General features: G+C 41.4%; 2 protein-coding genes across 2 annotated transcripts in view; one reads left to right on the top strand and one right to left on the bottom strand.

The window, feature by feature from the left end:
* Positions 1-662: 662 nt before the first annotated feature.
* On the top strand, positions 663-9,361 carry wdr21 (WD repeat domain 21). The gene is made up of 13 exons (XM_060866094.1): positions 663-992; positions 1,115-1,179; positions 1,594-1,751; positions 1,834-1,916; positions 3,694-3,796; positions 3,873-4,016; positions 4,109-4,158; positions 4,245-4,324; positions 5,100-5,192; positions 5,297-5,394; positions 8,523-8,702; positions 8,787-8,901; positions 9,036-9,361. The coding sequence occupies exons 1-13, from the start codon at positions 904-906 to the stop codon at positions 9,263-9,265; spliced, it is 1,488 nt and encodes a 495-aa protein (XP_060722077.1). The 5' UTR covers positions 663-903; the 3' UTR covers positions 9,266-9,361.
* A 208-nt stretch (positions 9,362-9,569) lies between these two features.
* zfyve1 (zinc finger, FYVE domain containing 1) overlaps positions 9,570-18,151 on the bottom strand; it is a 9,020-nt gene continuing 438 nt past the window's right edge. Inside the window, exons 1-11 of the mRNA XM_060866093.1 lie at positions 16,437-18,151; positions 15,786-16,290; positions 15,230-15,444; positions 14,818-14,924; positions 14,525-14,633; positions 14,341-14,438; positions 14,136-14,253; positions 13,230-13,400; positions 11,913-12,093; positions 11,477-11,593; positions 9,570-11,371 (exon numbers count right to left, since the gene is read on the bottom strand). The exon at positions 16,437-18,151 is cut by the window's right edge and continues 438 nt beyond it. Coding sequence (XP_060722076.1) covers positions 11,139-11,371; positions 11,477-11,593; positions 11,913-12,093; positions 13,230-13,400; positions 14,136-14,253; positions 14,341-14,438; positions 14,525-14,633; positions 14,818-14,924; positions 15,230-15,444; positions 15,786-16,290; positions 16,437-16,913 — 2,331 coding nt within the window. The 5' untranslated portion in view covers positions 16,914-18,151 and the 3' untranslated portion in view covers positions 9,570-11,138. The remainder of the gene's footprint in view (positions 11,372-11,476; positions 11,594-11,912; positions 12,094-13,229; positions 13,401-14,135; positions 14,254-14,340; positions 14,439-14,524; positions 14,634-14,817; positions 14,925-15,229; positions 15,445-15,785; positions 16,291-16,436) is intronic.

The raw sequence follows: 18,151 nt of genomic DNA, 5'->3' as shown, positions 1-18,151 counted from the left end.
TTTTGGGAACCTTAGGGAAAAAAAGACAGAAATCTATACGAGGCTCAGCGTCCAGCCAATAGGATGTCAGAATTCGAGACGTGGGCGTGGCTTAGACAAGCTGTCAAAACCATTATAAATGTACATTTATACATTTACACAAAGGCATGGTTTTTCTCTTGTTTCTTTTTTTTTGTATAAAGCACATTGGGACAATTTTTTAGCTATATAGTGACATTTATCCGCATATATACTGAAAAAAAATTATTATACAGATTTTTTTCACATTTTGTGATATTTCATTTATATTATTTTTATTGTTACGTCTAAAACACGGATCCAACCAAACCTTTGCAACGTTATAATAAATCTTGCATATATTTCAATTTACATTTGGATATATAATGTGTACTTTTTTGTTTTGTTCTGTTTTTGTCTTGACCGTGCTTCTTTTTTAAACCAATGTGACCGACATCAGAACTAACCAATCACGTTTAGAAGTGATGCACCGTTGACACCAACGTGACCAATCAGCATCGAGTAGGCGTGAACAAGAGAACAAGGAAACCAACGGTTGACATGAACTGCTGATTTCTATTGGATAAATAGGGCCCTAGATAGGGGAATAGGGTTCGTTAAGCCGCGCCCTAAGTAGCGTACAAGTGTGTGGAGAAAGAACGGATTTGGAACACAGCCCCGGTTACACGCGATATCTCACGTGCTCGCTATAGAAACTGTTTTACAGAGCTAAAAAAGTGTAGAATATTTAAAACAAAGACATTATTAAAAACAAACGCATAGATATGATAATTAAGACGTTTTAAAGCTTTTCAATCAGCCAGTTAACCGGTTATCTGTAATTATCCTGACTAGCTAGCTAACGTGCAGCTAGTAAATGAGCTGTTTTGTGTGTAAACAAGAGAAATGAAGAGAGGAAGGAGGAACAGACGCCATCATCATTATCATCAGGGCTCTGACTGGAACATGAGGAATCATCACACAGACACACCTGAGTAAAAACACCTGTCACACATACACACACACACACACACACACACACACACGCACGTGCTGATGATGATGATCCTCAGGTTCAGTTTAAATGCCCATGTTGTTGTGTGATGTTTATTTGCAGATCATCTGATAGAAGTTCAGAATCAGATTCAGCTTCATCATCCACATCAAGTGCTGCTGCTCCAGGTGTTTTTACACTTCATTTAAAGGAAAAATCAACCAAGAACGGCTTCTTCTTCATCCTCTTCATTTTTATATTCTTCATATTCTTCTTCTTCATATTCTTTTTCTTCATATTCACCTTCATCATCATATTTTTCTTCTTCTTCATCTTCTTTTTGTCTTCTTCATATTTTTCTTCATCTTAATATTATTTTTCTTCATCTTCTTCACCTTCTTCGTCTTCATATTTTTCTTCTTCTTTTTCTTCATCTTCTTCTTCTTTCACGGCCACACTTTTGATTTCAGTGATTTATCATTGTAATAGTTTCTCCGACTGATTGCTTTGTTTGCATTTTAAACGCCTTGTATACCGTATGCGAGAGCAGCCGTAGTCTGCTGAAAGTTTGAACGTCTCATGCTGAACTTTATCGTTCACAGATTTGCCCGGTTTTTACTTTGACCCCGAGAAGAACCGTTACTTCCGCCTATTGCCCGGCCACAACAACTGCAATCCATTAACGAAGGAAATGCTGGAGAAGAAGGAGCGAGAGAGGCAGAGGATGAAGCTGTTGGCCGAAGATGAGCAGGCGAGGAAGGTGAGTTCTGATGCGGTGTTTGCTTTACAGCAAGGTGAGTGTGTGTGGAGCAGAAACATGACGTCTCTGTGACCCTGTTCAGAAAGCACCACGTAGCGGACAGAACTCCACACTGCTGCTGCAAAGGAGACGCCTGGGAGAGCTGCCCCCGAGCTCCTACTGCAGGTACGCTCTCAGGGTCCAACACCACACACACACACACACTTATTGTTACTAACATCCATAAAAAAAGGTTTGTTTGTTTCTTTAACAAAGAATTCGTTTAGAATATAATGCACACTAGTGTTAATTTCGTCACCTATTTTTAATTTAGTCTTAGTCTTAGTCTTGTGCCAAATGTCCTTGTTAGTTTTAGTCATATTTAGTCATTCACATATCTTTTTTGTTAGTCTTAGTTTTAGTCGACTAAAAGTCTCGTCATTTTAGTCTAGTTTTAGTCAAAAGAAAACTCAAGGTATCTTAGTCAAGTTTTAGTCGATTAAAAGTCTTTTAATTTTAGTCTAGTTTTAGTCAAAAAATTGTAGCTTGACCACATCTGGAATCTATTGTAAGAATAAATACAACGAGGCCTCATTAAATGCAATAATATCAGGAACACAAGTGTTATAGTGGAAATAAATAACTTAATGAAAAGCCTAAGATCAAAACTGTAGGGGTGTGTGTGTGTGTGTGTGTGTGTGTGTGTGTGTGTGTGTATATATATATATATATATATATATATATATATATATATATATATATATATATATATATATATATATATATATATATATAAATAATTACTGACTTAATGCAAGTTATACATGGTATTGCACACACCATTATTGATGATATTTGGAGCAATATTACATGTAATTGTTAAACTTAATTCCCTTACATATACATTTGCTTTTAAGCCTAATTATTCATTTTGATTATGATGTGATTGTGACAGGGGCGTGGGAAGAGGTTTCAGGTTGGGGGTGCTGAGTTTTTTCTGTCACCACTTTTGAATAAGAAACAATATCAAGGCTATAAAACTTGTCAAAACTCCGTGAATCACAAAAGTATCAGTGAGAAGTTTAGAACACTCGTTTAAACAGTGCATACACTCGAACTTGACTGCACATCACATTTTTTACTTTATTGATGCTGCTTTTAATCGTAATGCAAAGACCGGTCATCGGGACATAAGCTGTCATGTACAATAAAAGAGGCTGCGCAGCGACAGGAAATATAATTTAACACAAAAAGCCTGACTAGACCAGGGTGGACTTGCGCTCAGGAGTTTTTTTTTTGAGCGGCATGTGGACGAATTCTTTCTACACATACACTATTTTATTTCTTGATAACAGACCGCTGCGAACTATAACACACCGTTGCCATGAAAAACAGAGCGTTGCCATGGACACACAGGATTCTAACCATAGAGACGGAGCGCACTATTTTCTTTAGCGGAAACAATACAATTGTTTTTTTAAATCAATGAACTTCTTTTTAAATCATCATTTTGAGTCACATTATTGATTTATTTGGTAGGTAGCAATATAATAAGCGGGATCCGCTTCGCGGACCTGTAAATTGAGCAGCAGCGCGAAGCCGCAAACTCGTTCTGAATATTTTAAAGGCGTAACAGCTGATGAAAAAGCAGAGACAATTGTAGACAAAAATGAAGAGAGATTTTATCTTAGTTTTTATTTTATTCAAAACATTTTCGTCTGGCCTTTTTCCGTCAACAATAATGCATGTTAATTTAGTCTTAGTCAGCGTTTTTGGACAGCGGTGCAGTCTTGTCATCATCTCGTCTTAGTCATGAAAAAAAAGGTTGTTGACGAACATATTTCGTCTCGTCTCGTCTGACGAAATTAACACTAATGCACACACCATGTAACTTCCGTGTGTGTGTGTGTGTGTGTGTGTGTGTGTGTGTGTTGCATTGTCCTACTACTGTTTTGTTTATCAGGTTGATCCATGAGGTGAAAGTCAGTGAGATGAAGCGCCACAAGCTGGAGGTCCAGAGCACCGACTCCAGCAGCCCAAACACAGACAACTTTCGCCTCATCGTGGTGAGCTCCTTCGTCTGCTTCTGATGATGCACTATCGCTGTCTCCAAACCTCACCGTGCTTCTCATTTCTCTGTAGGCGGACACAGCGTGCGAGCGCGTCTTCACCGTGAACGACGTGTCGCACGGCGGCTGCAAGTACGGCATCATGAACTTCAGTGGCTGCAGGAACGGCTCTCTGTCCGTGGAGATGTGCGACAACCTGTACTTCACCAACCGCAAGGTGAAGCCGATGAAACTCTTTACAATAAACAATGCTGTTGTCATGGAAACCTGTATACGTATTCTACAGAAACGTGACCCTCTTTATTTCAGGTGAACTCTGTGTGCTGGGCGTCCGTGACTCATTCAGACTCCCACGTCCTGTATCCTTTCTGTTTCTTCATATTTCTCACTGGTTCCTGCACTACATTGTGTGGATCAGCGTTGTTTTCTTGATGGGTCTCTTCAGATTGTGCCTGGTGGGTATTTCTCAGACCCCGGGCTGTGTCAGTTTACTGCCTGCGTCTCTCTTCAGTAACTCCAACCCTGGTGAGACTTCTCTACCATCTCTGCCATGCCGTTTCTCCACATCACATAACCATCTTCTTTAAATGAATGAATAGGAAAACTTTAAAAAGAAGTCACGAGAAAGTCGAAATTAGCATCTTACATTAAAGGCGGGTTCTCTGATGTTTGAAAGCCAATGTAGACATTTGAAATCACCAAAACAAACACGCCCCTAACCCAAATGGGTCCCACCCCTGTATTGATAGCTCCGCCCACACATACATACGTAACTCAGGCAACTAATGGAAAGAAATGTGTCTTTATCATAGCTGAAGGGAAGAACAATACGATTGCAGATAAACAAACAAGCAAAAATGACACACAAGCATAATCATGTAAAGGACGACATATATTAGTTCTGTGAAACAAAGTAAAACCAACGTTACTCACCTATCGAGAAGGAAAAAAGCAACCTCTGCGTCTTAATAAAGTTGGCCGCATATTCACAGATTGCTAAACACTGTTACTAGCATTTCTCAAACATCGGAGACCCCACCTTTAATTACCAAACAAAATCTATCCTCATAATTGGCGAGATATTCATTACTTTGAACGTTACTCACAGTTTCCTTCAATTACAGGTGCCTTTTGTTTGCTTACTTTAGGCCACACCCCATGGTTTGAAAGCAGACTTAGTACCTTTAAGTTGGATGATGACATAATTCCACATGAAACTTGTGAATCCTGTGTTTATACAAAGGGGGAACAAAGTGTGAATTAAAATGTACCACTGAACTGCTTCCTGTTGTGTGATCAGACCAACCTGGGATGCTTTGCAGCTTTAAGATCTCTACAGCCTGGTCGTGTGCATGGTGCTTGAACCCACAGGCTGATAAAACCTTCAGTACTGGTACATGTGTGTGTGTGTCTGTGTGTGTGTGTGTGTTTGGTTTCATGAACATTCCCTGGTGCAATACATGCAAGCATCCCTTAGACATATTTCTGCCCATTCAGGTCTTTCCCGGAGTGTCATCGTAACCAACGCGGTGACGGGTCGACGGCAGACGTACAGCACAGGAAGTGATGTTTTGGCCCAGCAGTTTGCTCTCAGAGTGAGTACAGTGATACCTCGAGATACGAGTGCTTTGACATACGAATTATTTGAGATGCGAGCTGTGATTTGACCATATTTTTGGCTTGAGATACGAGCAAATTTTTGAGCATCCGACAGCCGCTTCCGAAACAAAGATCCCCAACAAACACGTGTGCTCTGTTTCCCCGCCTCAGCTTCCCGTGTCTCACTCGGTTAAAGCCGCCTTTCCACTGCACGCGACAAACGACGGCCGATAAACAGAAAGTCATTCATTTCCTATGGAGAGTCGCAAAGGCGCTGCGTGAGGTGCCGACCATCTGCGGATCCGTAATTTTCGGATCTGTTAATAAATTTGAACTTGTGCGACTACACCGCATTGAATAAAGGTGTTTATTAAAACGACCGGCAGATGTTAGTGAGGAAAGAGTGACAAAAAAGGCAAAAACAAGTGAAGAGAAAAGCGATGAAGAAAATTAAGCAAAATTAATGTAAAGAAAATTAAGTTCAGTTAAGTTAAGAGAAATCAAGCATCGCGTTAGTTCTGGCAGGCCACGTCGTCAAGCGTGCATCAGCTGTTAATCAGCTGTCCACGACGTGCACCAATCCGGTTACGACATCCATATTACCCGACCATTTAAATTCCCATTCATAGAGCCGCTCTAGCGCTTCGCTGCTGCCGTGGTATAAACTCCCTCCGCCAACCCCGACTCCACCATGCCGGAACCGTGTTCGTTGTACCAGTTTACGTCATAAATCTCCACATATTTTTCTCTCTCTCTCCCTCTCTCTAATTATTTAATTATTTATTTATCCATTTATTATTTTCCTTTCCTATTTTTAACTCTATGCATGATTAATGGTTCTGTTATACGGGGGTCTATTCTATTTTCTAGTTGCTGCTCTCCCCGCTCTAAATGAAGTTTAGTTAAGTTCCATTTAAGTGTAAAGAAGCATTAAGAGTGTACAGTAGCGAGTAAGTGAATGAAAGTGAAAGTGTAATTCCTCCTAACTCCTCCGCCTGTTTACTCCTCCCTCAACCTCCGTGCGCATCTTCCGTAAAGTAAAACCCTTTTATTACTGTATGTTTTTATACAATATTTGTCATTTATAAATACAGGTACTGTACATTTTTCATATTCAAAACACATAAACAAAACAACTGGAGTGGAATTTTGCGAGCTGGAACGGATTAATGGGATTTCAATTAATTTAAATGGGGAAAATTGCTTTGAGATACGAGCAAAGTCACGGAACGAATTAAACTCCTATCTCGAGGTATCACTGTAGAAGAAGTGATGATGTGATCACAATCCAACGTTCCTGTATTTACATCAGCATCAGAATCAGAACCAGGTTTATTGGCCAAGTGTGTTGATGTTGACACACACAAGGAATTTGGTTCTAGCTGTTTGGGACTCTCTCAAAAGTACAGACATAAATAACACTATACTATACAAGATAATACAATACAGACTATACTAGAAAATTCAGACCGTGTGATACAATATAGACAGTATAAGTATTAAATATGAATACAGAATATATGACAGATCAGTTATGTACATAACGTGTGAGAAGTGCATGGTAGTGCACAATACTGTTATTTGCACTATGGTTCTTTTTGTACAGTATACAGCAGCAGTAGTGTGTGTGATGTATACGGATGATGTGATGACTGACAGTTCTGATAATGCAGTACTTATAGGGGTTTTTTACACCTGGTCACTTCATGTGTTTTCTGTGATCAGATAGCTATCCGATGGTAAAAAGACCAGGTCTAAATGCCCTCCGAAACGTTTTCGAGACGGATATAAATCAGGAGTTGGTCTGGGACGCATTTCAGATGAAACTGAACTGGTTGTTCAAGCCACATACGTCAGCGCTATACTCCTCCCAAAAGGAAAAAGTACCACCCAGGTGTCTCGTTGGGTCTTAAAATGCACTGCTGCCTCCAGCAAAAATGCAGCTGACGTAAACAGTAAATGCTGTTTTTTGTAGCATAACCATCGTAACAAGTTTTTTCGTCTTCTTTTTGATTGCATTCTGAAAACCGCATACACCAAAGTGTGTTCCATTTCAATTACCCCGGAAATGAGGTCAAATATATTTGCATTTTGGGCGGGAGTAGAAAGATCGGATCGATATCCGATTCGCCAAGACGCATTTATGTGGCCTAATGTAAATGGAACGGTTTTAACAAATCAGATAGCTATCGGATCAGAGAAAACACATGAAGTGACCAGGTGTAAAAAGGCCCATTGATATGAAGCAGTGAATATAATTATGGTGAGTTATTAATCAGGGTGATTGTCTGGGGAAAGAAACCGTTCCTGTGTCTGGCAGTTTTAGTAAGCAAAGCTCTGTAGCGACTGCCAGAAGGGAGGAGCTGAAAGAAGTTGTGTCCAGGGTGTGAAGGGTCAGTAATGATGTTTCCTGCTATTTCTCGTTCTTGTGTCTTACAAGTCCTGGGGGGTGGGCAGGGGGGCACCAGTTATCTTTTCGGCTGTTTTTACTGTGCGTTGCAGTCTGTTTCTGTCCTGTTTAGTTGCTGCTCCAAACCAGATGGTGATGGATGTGAACAGGACAGATTCTATGACTGCAGTGTAGAACAGCATCAACAGCTCCTGTGGCAGACCATACTTCCTTAATTGATGTAGAAAGTATATCCTCTGCTGGGCCTTTTTGTTGATAGAGTTTATGTTGCACTCCCATTTCAGATCTTGGGGAATAGTAGTGCCCAGAAACTTGAAGGTCTCCACAGATGACCCCGGGCTGTTGGATATTGTGAGGGGGGAGTGTTGAGGGGTCTTTAATAAACTTCACTATCATCTCCACAGTTTTGAGGGTGTTTAGCGCCAGGCTGTTCTGACTGCACCACAGCACCATACGCTTCACCTCCTGGCTCCTTCACATGCTGCCTGATCATCTGTTAATAACATATGAATACTGATATATATATATATATATATATATATATATATATATATATATATATATATATATATATATATATATAATAAATAAAACTGATGGTTCATTAGGAATCAAAATAAATACAGCTACTGACTGATTGAAGTAATAATCTCTTGTTTATTAAACACCCGCTTTAGTGTTACATGTAGTGATCTTTGTGCTCTCGTGTTTAAGGCCCCGGTCCTGTTTAACGGCTGCCGTTCAGGCGAGATCTTCAGCATTGACCTGAGGCAACGAGGCCGTGGGCGTGACCACAGCTGGAAGTCTTCCCGCTTCCACCAGGACTCGGCCGTCACGTCTGTAAGACTGCTCCAGGACGAAAACTACCTCCTGGCTGCAGACATGCTGGGAAAGGTCTGTCCACTAACGACGACCGAACACCGATACCGCACGGGTCACGTACCCACATTTAACCCTTGCTCCGTCTCACCTCCTCAGATCAAGCTGTGGGACGTCCGCACGAGAAGAGCGGTGAAGCAGTACAACGGGCACCACAACGAGTACGCCTACCTGCCTCTTCACCTGTGTGAGCAAGAGGGGCTGCTGCTCGCAGGTACTCACATTTAACCGTTATGAACTTTTAACCTCGTTCAAAAAACTAACACTGGAGTCTCCTTCAGTTAACATCTACTGTACATAGGCTGTTGCTTTGTTTGTATTACAGTGCGAGTGTGTTGTTGTTTGCAGTGGGTCAGGATTGCTACACCCGTCTGTGGAGTCTTCAAGACGGTCATCTCCTCAGGACCATCCCCTCACCTCACCCTGCAGGAAAGGACTCCATCCCCAATGTGGTCTTCTCCTCACAGCTAGGAGGACGCACAGGACTGCCCGGCCTCCTGATGGCCGTCTGTCACGACCTCTATTACTACCCTTATGGTGACTATCAGAGCAGGACGGCATCCGAGACACAAAGATAAACCTCTCCTCACTCACACACACTATGAAAAATGTGAGGTTTATGAGATACCTCCTTGCAATTAACAATGCAAAAATAAAACAATAAACAAAACGTAGTCGCCTTTTGTAAAGATCTGTTTAAGGGCCGAAACACACACAGAGGAAAAACCCAAAACTGTGCAGTGCCACCTACTGGACCTGACTGCTGGTGCACTAGACCATGGTTTCTTAAACCCACTGCACATTTTAGTGCTTTCTCTGTTCAGTCACTATATAAAAGCAGAGGTGTATTAGAGCAAGTGAGACTCACATGTTCACAAAATGTCAGACAATAGTAAAAGTACTCATGTTTAATTTACTCAGCATACAAGGTGAATAAGGTCTCGGTCACATTCAGTCAGTCTAACGTTAGACCTTAAATAAAACAAACTCGGTTACAGACAAGAGTTTTGTTTGTTTGTTTTTTGCCCGAGGGCATTTTTTTTTTATTTTTTTTTTTTTTTAACGTCATCGTATTAACCCGTACCAGGAGCTTAACGGAAACATCTAGCAAGTGACATGAATGATGACGACGTGTAGTCAAGCGGATGAGCTTTTGCCATGCAGGTAGCGTGTCTTCTATGTAGCTAAAGCTTGGATATACGATGTATGAATTTCAGCTCGATTTTCAGACAAATATCACACAGTCTTTGGTTGTGAATCGGTCGAGATCGGCCTCGGGGGAACGCATAACGTGACGTTGATACGACGTTCGTCTGAACTCCACCAATAGGAGGACGATGAACTCGTGAGACGGACACGAATACGGTTTTGGTGACGGGAGAAACGTGTACAAATCTTTATCGGGCGCTGCATCCGACCTCCTGCGGTACAATCTGACGCAGAATCTTTTCCAGCTAGATGTGTAGCGGTGTGTGAAATCACACAGCTTTTTAAATCAGTGTGCAGGTTGACGTCCTGAGGAAGAGAACGAGAAGTTCGTGTCAGACGCACTTCACTTTAGTAGTGACCTGCAGAAAATGTGCCACCACTTCATTCCATCTGCAAACGATTGAAAGATCAAATCCAATCTATTTAGGGGGGAGAAAAGATCACCTTTATATTAAGGTATTTAAAAACATTCTTTTAGTAAATTATACTAGTGAATATTAATGTGCTCTGGATCTCTTCTCTAATTCTAAGGACTTGTATCTTTCTATTATACTTAAGAAATGTGGACAAATCCTGGAATTAAACTTGACAGGGTGAGAAACAAGACACGAATTGTGATGTGTTTATCGTCTCACACTTTTTTTTCGTTTAAATTTGGCACATGATCCACGAGTCGCTATTTAAAGTGTCGTATGTTCAATACAATGCATAAATTCCTGCTTGTGCAGAAGAAAGTGGTTGTGCATTACAGGAAAATGTCCGTAATAAACGTCATAAATATTATAAAATGAGCTCCTCTGTAAACGGGAAATGATTTTAATTTCCCTACAAAACTACGTGACCTTGAGTACAAAATTTCTCCTGGGAGGAAGCCGTTGAGACGCAGAAGGAGCAACATAAACTAACTGCCGCGCTAAAGCCGGCTCTGAAGCGTCCTGTCCGTGGTTACAGTACAGAGATTCCCTGGATTCGATGCTTTTGATGCGGATTTGTCTGGAAAACGCTTCATACTTTTGTCCGGATATGACCGGACGATTCGGAGTGACGACATGGATTATAATCGCACGGGAAGCGATGGACTGTCTAAATAATATCGATGTTTTCCTTCTGTAAAAAAATGTTAAGCTACAAATTAAACAAGATACTTTGAGTCTTTGCTTCACCGGAGAAAGATGGTGAAGAGCGTCGACGTGCAAAATCACTGTTCTGCCCTGACGTGCTGCTGTCTGACATCCGATCCTGCTAAAGATCTCCCGGTTTCTGGTGGCACGTGACGCACACGCGTACAGGATGGTCCCAGCCACGAGACGGTACGGCGCGCCGGTCAGGAGAGCAGCCGTCACACACGCCCTGTCCGCAGGCCCGGCAGTGATGGATGGAGAGACGGGCGTTAAACTCACGCTGGCACTGATAGCAGCAGCGGATATCCTGGTCAGGAACCCAGTACGCCGGCCGCGCCGCATCTTTAACCAAACCTGAAGGTGGAGATAAAATCAAACCTATAGCTGAGTGCAAAAGTTTGTGCACCCTTAATCGAATTTAGTTTCACGCTATCTAAGTACAGAGAGCTCATTACAAACCCAGAGGGATGTCGATGGCAGTGACCACAGCTCCTAAAGTGTTCTGTACGGCTTCTCCCACTTTCCTGGCAAGCAGCGTCCCGCTCTCGTCTTCCTTCAGAGCCTCATCCAACAGCTCTGTAAACGGTAAACCGCAGGCGATGTGCAGCACAAGATTTAAGATCATCGCTAAAGAAAAAATATTTCTACGTTCTACAAAAATTTGAATATTTGTATTGCGCCACAGCTCTGCTGGATTCTGATTGGTCAGAAGGTGTTGATTAGGTTTCTATAACACACTTATATAAACGTGCTCGCGTTATTACGTCACCGTTTCTATAGCAACAGTAATACTATAAGAACGATCGTTTTTTTTAATAGCTGCTATAACAGCAACATTCTTCAACATTAAATGTAACTCTATATGGATAAATAATGACTTGTAATAATTTCTCACCCTCTGGGATTCCTCGGTTTTGGAAGCAGGCGTCACACACCCTGACCGGCGTCAGTCCCCATCCTCTCTCGGGGACGGGTCTGCTTTTAGACGAGCAGCCGTCACAGAAGCCTTCTCCGCACGCCCGGCAGTGGTGCTTCGTATCGCTATCGTCGAAAGCCGCGCCGCACTTGGAGCAGTTCTGCGAAGTTTTGCCAAAAACGAGCACATAACAGGTTTGAGTTCAGGAATGTGTAAAGTGTCAGGTCACAAATGTGTCACACACCACACCTCTAAAGACATGCTGCATATTACAATGATTGGTCTGGAATCTTATTCACAAAGCTCTAGTGGGTCTGAAGATTATTATGTTGGCTTTGTAGAAGACAGCATTCTGTTTTCCTATTTCAGCTTAGACAAAAATGTATAAAATTTAATGCGGCCTAGGGCTTTCGAGCCACATGCACCAAATTCGGCTATGTTATAGACCCTTGACTGAAGTTTGTTGCTATTACTTTTCTAAGCGATCTGAGTACCGGTACTTCTGGTACCAGGTCTCAAAGTGGCCTTTTTTCCCATAGACTCCCATTATAAACTTTGGAGGTTTTTAACTCGACAAGCTTTCGAACTATCTACACCAAACTCGGCCAGCTCCTTTAGGGTGATACTCTGAACAAACTTTTAAATTGGTGTACCGACTGGCCTTCCGGTTGTGCCGCAGCCCCGCCTCCAAAATATGCAAAATCAAAAAACTTTTTACAACATGGACATGTGACATCAAAACACTCACAACAATGAGGGGAACTTCCTCACGTGTATTCTGATGATGTCACGTGAAAATCAAAAATTAGCACAACATGAACATGTGACATATCAAAACACTCAGCCCAATGAGGGGAACTTCCTCAGGAGTATTTGGATGACGTCACATGCTCGTCTACACTTGCCTCCAAATGTTTTGGCACCCTATCTTTCTGTCCACTTGCCTCCAAAAGTAACACTGACCCTTATGTCCACTCGCCTCCAAAAAGCACCGGCCTTTGTGAATACTTACCTCGTCAAAGCCAACATCAAAGTTTGTCGCGATGAACTTTACAAATCTAGTTATTCATGCTTTCACTCTGTGTAGGTTTGTGTTCTTTAATATCACGATACGATTTTTTTTGGATCTGAGAACCACAATCCTAATATATTTATTTTTTTACCTCACAATACACCACAAACTTCAAACTATACACAAGCAATAGAGAGGAAAACTGTTTACATTTATTTACTTGTTTCATTATTTATAATAATAAACTTAAACACACACACACACACAGAGCTCTGCAGACTTACGAGGATGAGCGAGTTGGGTTTCCAGTAAGTCGGGGCGATTTGGTCAGTGAGCCAGGAAGTGACGGCTTTGGCGGGTTTCACGCTGAGCTCCGACACTGACTGAGAAATGTAGTTCACTCCGTCCAGCAGCCTCTGTGCTGCATTGTTGTTGTCCTTTGAGAATCCGTTCGACTTCATAAGGGAAAATAAAATTGTAAGTGAGGTGTGTGTGTGTGTGTGTGTGTGCGCGCGTGTGTGTGTAAGTTTGTAGTTCAAGTACATACAGTGTAGCACAGGAAATTTCCAAAATGCTTTAAAAAGCAGTGCTGAAGATAAATTCATTGTAATAATTGAATAAAACACTATAAGAGACCGTCTGACAAAATAACAATAACATTCTGATACAAACAAAAATCAGTGAATCGTCACAATTTTGCTAATTTGCAGCAAATGAAAATTCATTATGTTTAAAAAAAGAATGAAAAAAGTACATTAAACAATGTCTTTTACAAACAGGATAAAATCCTGGGCTAAAGGATTTGTCGTCAGGTTAGAGAGCAGCAGTGCTTTTAGTATCACCGATTTTATTTTGGAACAAACTGAAATTATTATTAAGTTAAATTCTGCTTGTCCTCCATCAGATAACTGCTTAATTAATAAACAAACAAATGCTGTTTTAACCAGCTTCAAGCAAGAAAACTAAAAAATATAGGTTTTTTTATTTTATATCCTTTTACAGCACAAAACCTTTTAAATAAATCTATTTTCTGTATAAAATAATTATAATAATTTAATTAATAAATAGGATTATTATTATTATTATTATTAATAGAATAAGTATTTTTTGTCACATTAATTTGTTGTATTTCTATAATCATACCATATATTTTTAATGTTTTTTTCCCCACAAACAATAAAAATTCTCACCCCCGGCCAAACGTGGTGTATCTCAGTACGGACCACGGTGTCGACAGGGTCCTGGTTGCCGTACCAGTACTGCCTGCTTCTGTAGATCACTGAACAGTTTGGACACTCGATCACATACCTGAGAAAATAATATTAAAATTCACCCACCGGGGTCTGACGTGATCATGTGAGCTCATCAGTGTACGACGTCGACATCAGGACTCACCCGGACCAGGCGTAGATGGCCAGACCGAACCAGGGCGAGTCGGAGGACGCTGTGGTCTTAGGAACCACGATCACCTCCTTACCGCTCTCATAGCACGCCTACGAGGTGAAACAGACACATCATAACTCCAGACCCTAAGCCACTGATCTGAGGGCATGCAGAGAGCAGGCGGAGCCGGACCTACCTTACAGGTGTAGATGCGGTTGTCGTAGTGTGCGGAATAGCGGCAGCGGTGCTTGGCCTCGTGGCTCACACCCTCACGTAGGTGGTTCATGCTGTTCTTGCAGCCTGAGCTGAAAATCGGACCAAAGCAGAGATTAGATTAGATTAGATTAGATTAGATTAGATTAGATTCGAGGCACAGAAGACCACAGAATGGTTGATGTTTAGATCAGATGTAGAAGTGGAGAAGTCCAGGGCGGGGTTTAGTTTTGGTTCAGATGTAGTGGAGAACGGTGCTGTTGATATGATACTCACCCACAGCTCAGGCAGATGCTGGAGCAGGTAAAATACTCATCAGGGAAGAAGGAGTTACTGGACAGATGTTCATCAGGTATCTCACCACTAAACCGCTCACTCAGAGCCTGACACAGACACACACAAACACACACAGCTGAGTGTAACACCTTATAGCCAAGACATCTTTTAACACTTAGCAGTAGTTGGAGTTATTGTTCTAAAGTTCTTATTAGATTAATGTTTATATTAATTATTATGATTGTTGCGTAGTTTATAGTAATTAGCATTAAGATAATTATTATTACTATTCTGTTACTACTGCAAAAGTGAATTACTCAGTTTTTAGAATGAAAATATATAATGATTCTATATAATAATATAAATGTGAGTTTTATTTTATAACTCAACGTTTCCATTGTTAGAAACTCACGTTTAGGGCTTTGTAGATGACGCTGGCTGTTCGTGGTGAGCGCGTGGTGGAGTTGTCCAGCTGAAGCTCCACGCTGCGCAGCAGGCCGCTGAAGTCGGTGGGAGGGTTGTAGGTTCGAGTTCCTCTGTACTGGATAGAGCTGAACGCCTCGGGGAAGAGGCCAAGCTTCCGGAAACGATCCTGGAGGAGACGCTCTGCGGAGTCTGAGGGCTTATCTGTAGAAAAAAAAAAAGAAAAAAAAATCTTCAATTTGCTAGCATGGAAAGTGATCTGAATTATCCAAGGATTATTGAAGGCTTCAAAATAAAAGCCAGCCTGCAGTTACTGCAAGAGATATTATTGTTAAATTATTATTAAAAATTTATTATTTTAAAATAGGAAACATGACAGTGATCGTGTTTATTTAGTTATTTAGTTAATCTAGGTTAGTGACTGGAGGTCACTGGGATGGAAGTAGGACATCTGGAAGAGTCTGATTTGTATATTTAAGCATCAGAGTTTACTTTAAAAGAGGGTAAAGGTATAGAGTACATATAGGGTGTAACTAGTTTCTGACCTGAGCCAAGTAATTTGGTGTGGACGGTCTCGTGAAAGATGATCACAGCCGGGCCCAGAGTGGAAAGTGGGACGTCCAGGCCACAGCGGGCCGTGGTGGCTTTCAGCTCCTTGGTGAAATGCTTTAAATACGCTTCAGAGGCGTCGCCCAGGAACTTGAAGAGGTCATCATGGAGACGGTCAGCGTGCGTGCGGTAAATCACCAGATCGGACACGGCCAGGACCTTCAGCAGGAGACGAATGCGCTGGCCCTGGTGAGCACCGGCTCCCAGGAGCCCCTCGGTGTCCACCACCACTACTTTATGGAGCGGGTCCAACGCCGCCCACACGCCCACCGTGCAGGACTCCTGTGTGGGAGAAGTCTTGAACACCTCTCTGCCTCTGAAGAACGTGTGGTTGAGGGTGTGAGATTTGCCTTCGCCCGTGTTCCCAAAGATGGACACCACCTTCAGGAGCTCGTCCGGGGCGGAGCCCAGACTGCTAACAAACTCGTCTGCGTCCCTCACCTAGTTAGAGATCGAGCGTCAACAGCCACGTGGGGAAGGCACCAAAATGAGACATGCAGCGTTTTAATTTCATGTATCTACAACATCTAAAGCTTATCAGAAGAGATTTGACTTTAAAGCAGATCCACACCTCCACCTTCCCTTACCTGCATATCTTCTTTCTCATCCACCAGGAGGAAGCTGCAAACTTTTTCCAGCTGAGCTTTCCCCTCATCTAACTCCTCATCACCGGTGTTAGGGTTCTTTTCCGGGGCTTTGCATGGTGGATAAGTAAAGAGCGGGTGTTTCCTCTTGCTCACGCCACTGTGCGTCCGCTTCTGACAGTCTAGGCATAGGTTAATCTTGCAGCCCTGACAGCGCACCACGGCCCTGTGGCGGGATCCGTTACTCGGACTGCCTGCCTGCCCTTTGCACTGGTCACAAAACGGCACATGGCCCGGCATGATCCGTACCCGGTCATGATTGCGCATGCGCTCCTGCCGATGGAGCTCGAGCTCACAGCGTGTGCACTGTAAGCTGCCACATTCATCGCACTCGTATGCGGCTTCATCCGTTCCACCGCACGCATAACTCTCCTGACAAACCAGAACCCCGTTGACGCTCTTATCCCCAGCCCCGCTCATTCTGCCACTAAACTACTGAAGGGACGGGGAGACGGGGATGAGTCCTACGGTAAGGACTGTGACCCAAAGGAACCCTAATTTGTCTAGAAAAACTGTTCCAGTGCATCAAACGTTCACCTCAGTAGTTCAAAATCAATTCATCGTTAATTTTTACTGATCAATATATGTAAAAGCAATTCAGAGACGTATCTAAAACAAAAAATATATCTAGAAATGAAGCAAAAAAATAAATAAATAAAATTTTAAATTGATCAGTTAGTCAGTACTGTCGACTTTTTTGAGTTACGATATTGAAAGATTCTACAGCACTCTACAGATTCTACAGAGATTTTTCAACTCAACAGTTGCCGTTAAGAATAAAGATTGTGTATCATGGACTCGCGCAACATAATACTTGCGCAGACTCGTGACTATTGTATGTTCTAGACTTGATCAATGATCGAGAATTCTAAAAAGCCTAATTGCTAGAAACGTAGTGAAACTACAATAATGATTGATGGCACTTTTCTAAGATGGAGGATGTTGACTGCAGGTGAACAGTTAATACACAGGATGCTAAGCTAACTTAGTCAGGAACAGATTTTTTTTCAGTTTGTCTGTTTAAAACTTGAAATAATGCCTATTCTTTTTTTTATAAAGTGAATAAATAAATAAGTCAGTTTGGACTTGAATATAAAAATGCACGCGTTGTGAATCCGATTTATTTGTTTTTAAAAGAAATTTCTTCTGACAGTAATGACGATCTTGACCATGCTAACTAGCTAGCTAACCGTTTTTTCCGGTTTACCAGTTCCCTGAAAAACCTGAATTTTCCCCCAACACGAATCTATATTTAATAGTAAATCAACTTTTATACTAACAAAAATAATTGTGTAGTGTTATTAACTCCTGAGAAAAAAAAACAAAAAACAAAAAATAAATTAATAGAAACTGATGCTAAATTAACCGGAAGTCTGGCACAATATATAATAAAGTTCGTTTCTACTGTAATAAAACAATAAAGTGGAAGTTTTTAGATGAACGTGTAACGTATTTTTATATATATACTTTTCTACTATATATACAGATTAGGCGTATTTTTTGTCTAATTAATGTCAAATTATATTTTTGTTATTAGTCAGTAAAATTATTATATAAATTTAAACACAATGTAAAATGATCTAAAGTAGGTTTTTATGAACGCGCGTTTTAAACAATATTAATCGTTGATATTTACGATTTCAGTATGAATAAAAATG

The sequence above is a fragment of the Tachysurus vachellii genome, chromosome 3 (genome assembly GCF_030014155.1).
Source record: "Tachysurus vachellii isolate PV-2020 chromosome 3, HZAU_Pvac_v1, whole genome shotgun sequence".
NCBI classification, from domain to species: domain Eukaryota; kingdom Metazoa; phylum Chordata; class Actinopteri; order Siluriformes; family Bagridae; genus Tachysurus; species Tachysurus vachellii.
The sequence above is the reverse complement of the archived record's forward strand: the minus strand, read 5'-3'. Positions and strand labels throughout refer to the sequence as shown.